The 5,336-nt window shown below is 35.5% G+C and overlaps 1 protein-coding gene across 1 annotated transcript; it reads right to left on the bottom strand.

Annotated features, from left to right (window-relative positions):
- Nucleotides 1-1,322: 1,322 nt before the first annotated feature.
- Nucleotides 1,323-4,070, bottom strand: LOC117637739 (replication factor C subunit 3-like). The gene is made up of 7 exons (XM_034372726.1): nucleotides 3,983-4,070; nucleotides 3,773-3,883; nucleotides 3,558-3,590; nucleotides 2,426-2,594; nucleotides 1,918-2,099; nucleotides 1,661-1,797; nucleotides 1,323-1,521 (listed from the first exon to the last, which is right to left on the bottom strand). Exons 1-7 carry the CDS (start codon nucleotides 4,064-4,066, stop codon nucleotides 1,338-1,340), a joined length of 900 nt encoding a protein of 299 aa, XP_034228617.1. The 5' UTR covers nucleotides 4,067-4,070; the 3' UTR covers nucleotides 1,323-1,337.
- Between the last annotated feature and the right edge of the window lie 1,266 nt (nucleotides 4,071-5,336).

Raw genomic sequence — 5,336 nt, forward strand, 5'->3', positions numbered from 1 at the left:
TGTTTTGCGGAAGCCTCAACTAACTGTGAGTGAAAAATAAACAACTACAACAAGAAGAACACCAAGATTTATACTGGTTCGGCAATTGCCTACATCCAGTTTGGAGACGATGGAGTATTCCACTATAATCAATGGAGATATACAATAGTGTTTACCACTCAATTTCCCAAAGACCCAAATACACCCAACCTCACACACTCACAAAGGAAGAGAAAACACTGATACAAAGCAAAGAACAACTAGAGAGAATTTGTTTCTCTCTGGCAAAATGCCTATCTTGCTATTTTTCTCTTCTACTCAACACTTGGTTGGATGCTTGGTTGGATCCTTCAAATGAAACCATTTGCTTCCAATTTATAGCCAAAGGAAGTGACTTCTCAAAGAAGCCAAAGGTTAGGCAAAGTCAACAATAGCCTACCACCATGCATTCACATAGGCAAAGTCAACAATAGCCTACCACCATTTGTGAAAGCCAATTAATGCATTCACATTGCAACTTCAACAATAGCCTACCACTTTTGACTATTGGTTTGAGGCAATAATCAACATCCGGATGGAGAAGAAACTCCTCATAATAAAAAGGATTTGCCCTAAATTCTTTGATAAAGACACCCAAAAAAGAAGCTAATTTTACTACTTTTTCCACACTATATCCACTTCCTCCATCCTATCATCAAAACCTACTAGTATTTTTTCAGAAAAACAATCCACATAAGATCCAATATCACAGACTGTCAAAGAGTAAATGCCTTTTTGCTGCCCCATATCAAGGTAATGACGGAAAACCCACACCAGTCGAAGCACATTCAAAACCAAGCCCAATTTTGCGTTGTGAAGTGGATATGTACTACCAGGTTACAAAGAGATCAATAAAATGGCTTTTCAATCTATCAAAGTGGTTGAAGACACCACAAAAGAAACAGAAAAGCAAATACAAGAAACAAGCAACAAACATCACTAGACCACAGCTAGCCAATCCAGCATAAAAGAAGAAAAAGAAATCTCTCAAAAGTCAAAAGTAACTGATGCCCATAAAGATAGCCAGACTTTGACTCTATCCCAAGGTGATGACCCGAAGAAATATCTCTTTTAAAGACATAGCTACTACCCTACCCAACGTTAGAAGATAGACCTGAAATAAGAATCTAATCAAACTGATTAAAAGGTAAATCTCCTACCCCTAGAAAGGCACCCTTATATTCTACCATGTTATAACCATTAGATGGGTTTTTTATTTTTTCCTTTTTTAACACCTTGTAGGGGGTTCAAATGTGTAACATAAATCTGTGGAATTCCCACATTTATCTCTTTGTAATTTATTGAGTTGGATTTGATCATTAACTACAAAACGACAATTTCGAACCAACTACGACAAAAATATTGCAATAAACGCCAATATTGTAAAGTGCAGAAAAACCAAACCTTTTTGGGCTCTGCTCCTTCATTACATCAGATGCAATTTCAGAAACATACTCCTCCCAATCCATTGGGGGTATTGCCTGGTTACTTGTAAAGGGATACCTACAACCACATTAATAAGTACACAGAAAGACTATAGATATCAGGAATGTGCAAAGTCTACATGGTGCACAGAAGAAAAAGAACGAAAAGAACTGCTTGGTGCAGCTGATGATCAATAAGAAGAACTATGGAACTTAACTGTTGAACACGGCAAGTTTCTAATGACAATATAGCTCTCCTTAAGCACCTATTTGATTTTTCAGCTATACGAGCAGCAAATCCAGAAGGAAGCTGCAGCCCTTCTTTCTTTCCAATGAACTCCAATACTTTCATAATCTGGCACCCGAAAAAATGAATTCATTTAAAGAGGAACGAATTAACAGTGGAAGTCAACATACTTGACAATCTTTTATCTAACACAAGCAATTATACAAGTTGGAAGACAGAAAATTCAACCTGTTCTTCTGTTGGGGCATTTATTCGCACATTAAGACACCGAGACCGGATTGCTTCAGTAACCTTTGAAGAGCTGTTAGAGCATAGTATTAGCCTGCAATAGGCACTATATTTCTCCATAGTTCTTCGAAGAGAATGTTGCGCTTCTCTTGAAAGTTTGTCAACTTCATTCAACACTAAGACTGATATTGCAAACAGGACATAGTATCAGTATACACTCTTAAACATTTAGACACCCAAATACTTTTTCATCTAACTGCAATTTTTACTTTCCATTTTATTTAATTCTTGGTGCAAGCTGGGGAGGAAAAGGAAGAATACAATGCCAGTTTCACAGTACTGTGAAAATGATGAGAAACCACATAAATAACCATAATATAAACAAGGAATTCATTCAACTAAGAGATAAATTTAACCAAATAAAAAGAATATGACCTGCATACATTGAAGTATATGTACAAAAGGAAATACTAATAAACGATCAGCAAGTAAACTTATTTAAAACTACCTTTATATCCTTTTTTCCCTTTTGTGTCAATGGGTCTATTTTTAGCCATTTCTTTAATTATCTCTTGAACAATATATCTGTCCTGAAACCCTGCATCACTGGGGTTCAGTTCAATATGGTTGGTGCTCGATAATGTAGTCAGCTCTATATCAATGGTTCTACTTCCAGCCTGAAAATAAACCAGAGAAGCATTTTAGTTAAAATGCAATACAAAATTAAAGGAGCATGAAAAGATAAATAAATTCACCTAATACATTATACTCAGCTAAGGGGGGGTGTTAGCCATTCATCAAGGAAGACATCTGATGCAGACATCATTAGTTAGTTTCCTGATTTATTAGTTTCCTAGATTCTCTAGTTTTCCAGATTTCACTAGGATTTTAGTTTCCAGATTTTTAGTAGGATTTGATTTAAGTTTCCTAGTTTATTTGAATTAGTTCCTTGGTGGATTAGGATTTCTGTTTTAGTAAGGGATTTTTATCCTATTGTCTCTAGGTTTTAGTTTGCTATATATACCCCCGATGTAGTTCTTTAAAATGGAGTTGTTGAGATATAAAGAAAAGCTTATTTTCCAGAGATTGGAGACTACTTGGTGTGAAGCCAAACCCCTGGAGTGATTCCAGACCTATCCCTTTTGTTCTATTTTCTGTTTTCCTTGTTTTCGCTTCCGCTAAACTACCTAAATACTCAATTCACCCATATCCTACATCAACATCTTAATCATTTCCAAAAGCTGCAATTATGTGGATGAAAACAAAGTTCAAAGATTGTTATCAAGAGAAAAAACCCGAGACGATTTTTCTTTTGAAAATAAAAATGTCGGTACAAAACTCTGTTCTTTTTGGGAAAGCTAACAAGAAGTAATAATAATAAGCAACACATGTTTTCCGAAATGAACAGAAAGTGAAATCTAAGTAGAATATTCAAATTACATTCAAGTATGTAATGATTTGTCAACGTAATGCTTTAGCATGCTCAATGAATTTGCTAAAGTCTAAAGACGACCAGTAATTATCCAATAAAATATAAATCAACGTAGCTTCACCTAAATATTAATGAAAAATAACAATATTTCCTACAGAAGCAGCATGAATGATCAATCACATGAATTAAAAAGAAGGGTGAAGCTTACATCAACTTTCCATGCCCTGTTTTCCACCTTCACCTGCCAACCACAAGAATTTCTCAAAATCCATAATCCGTCACAAAAGAAGCTTTTGTTCTCTTCAGACATGTTCTCAGTAGCCAAACAAAGGGTAAGGGCCAAAATACGCATAAATTGATAATTGCTACTGGGCTGGGAGAAATTTAAAACAAAATAAGAAGTGTGAGTTAAAAAAGAAGGACCTTATCGGCGCTGGGTCCGAAAATCTGACGAAGAAGGGCGATGATTAGGGTTTTCTTGCCGGAACCAGAAGGGCCATAAAAGAGCAAATGGGGGCAGTCCTGCTCTGAGACCTGTTTGAGATCAAGATGTCAAAAATTCAATTATAAATAAAAACTAGAAATTGGGAAATGAAACCAGTAGAGATGAGAGGATGAGGGTCTGGGTTCTACAAGTTTCTTGAGGTTTTGTGCGATGTCTTGGTGGACCATTGCCTGGTCTAGGGTTTTGGGTCTGTACTTGTCCACCCACAGCATCTTCTCAATCTTCAATCTTCACTTCTGAGACTACTGCCTTCACTCTTCAGTCTTCACTGAGAGAACGAAAGGGCAAAAGTGGCGGGAACTCGCAGTCTGCTGCTGACCAAAGTTACGGAGTGGTGCGGACTTGTTTCATCAATTATTAACCGTTGGTTGTATGTAACGGCTGCGTTTTAATTCCTATTATTTATTTGATTAAAAAGTTAAAATTGAAAAACTTATCAAAAAAAGGGTGATTTTATCTGAACCCCATAATTTGATCTTTTCACCTCATACTAATTTTAAACATGAATAACATATTTTACCCTTATGTGTAACTACTATTAAGGACAAAAACATTTATAAAAAAAATTAAATTTGCTCACTACACCCCACATACTTTCCTGGAACCATAGTTAGACTTTTTTCTCAAACCATCATGTTCCTACAACCCTAATAGGGTTTATATGCTTATATTGGTGAAAACATACCTAATATGAAAGGTGAGACAAAATTTAGGGAGACTTCAAATACGGTATGAGTTTATTTTTTGGTGTTTTTCAAGTTTAGGGTTGCATGATGGTCGCTGGTTACATGCAGCACACAAGTACTAAACATGATAGGAAAATTCGGTGGCATGCCACTGAAACATTGAACCTATTTTGATTGTGTTTAACCGGCCATTAACTTAAGAAGCGGTGGAGGTCCATCGTAACTTGGAAAGGGGTTCGGTATTGTATGACCGAATTTTACCTATTATTCAGTGATGATGAACCGAAATATATTTATTTTTTCAATAATTTATTGTCGACCACAAATTTAATGCAATCTATTTTGACCTTACAATTGAAGGAACAAAAACAAGGTGACACCGCTACTACTGAAGACAACAATGTTGGAACATAATGTGTAATGGATTATAGTGATTAATTCACAACTTGCGAGGTAATTTTTTTGAGTATTTTTTTTTTAAAATCATTTTTAGTATCATTAACATGGCCTTAATGTTTCAAATTTTAACTTCAAGTAACATAAGTTTAATGTGTAGATATTTAAATGTAGATGTGCATTAATTAGATGGGCTCGTATAGGGATGGCATAAATCTGGATGGCATAAATCTCCGATTTCAGGGCAAAATAGGGATCGGGTGCAGGTATCCTCAAAGTTTAAAAATCCTCGTTAGGTATAGGTAGGGGATGATATTGATATCCTCGTCTCTGAACTTGGCCTGATAATTATGTGTTATTTTTAAATTGATAAATATATAATAGAATACCCTTAAAATAT

Source organism: Prunus dulcis, chromosome 8 (genome assembly GCF_902201215.1).
Source record: "Prunus dulcis chromosome 8, ALMONDv2, whole genome shotgun sequence".
NCBI lineage: Eukaryota > Viridiplantae > Streptophyta > Magnoliopsida > Rosales > Rosaceae > Prunus > Prunus dulcis.

Bases quoted from the DNA above. Each gene is read 5' to 3' on its own strand.
- LOC117637739 (XM_034372726.1), bottom strand. From the start codon at position 4,066: ATGCTGTGGGTGGACAAGTACAGACCCAAAACCCTAGACCAGGCAATG. The intron at 2,100-2,425 runs GTAGTTTTAAAT...TTGCAATATCAG, and splicing joins AGGGAAAAAAGGATATAAAG to TCTTAGTGTTGAATGAAGTT. The intron at 1,522-1,660 runs GTTAAGTTCCAT...ATGTGGTTGTAG, and splicing joins GAAACTTGCCGTGTTCAACA to GTATCCCTTTACAAGTAACC.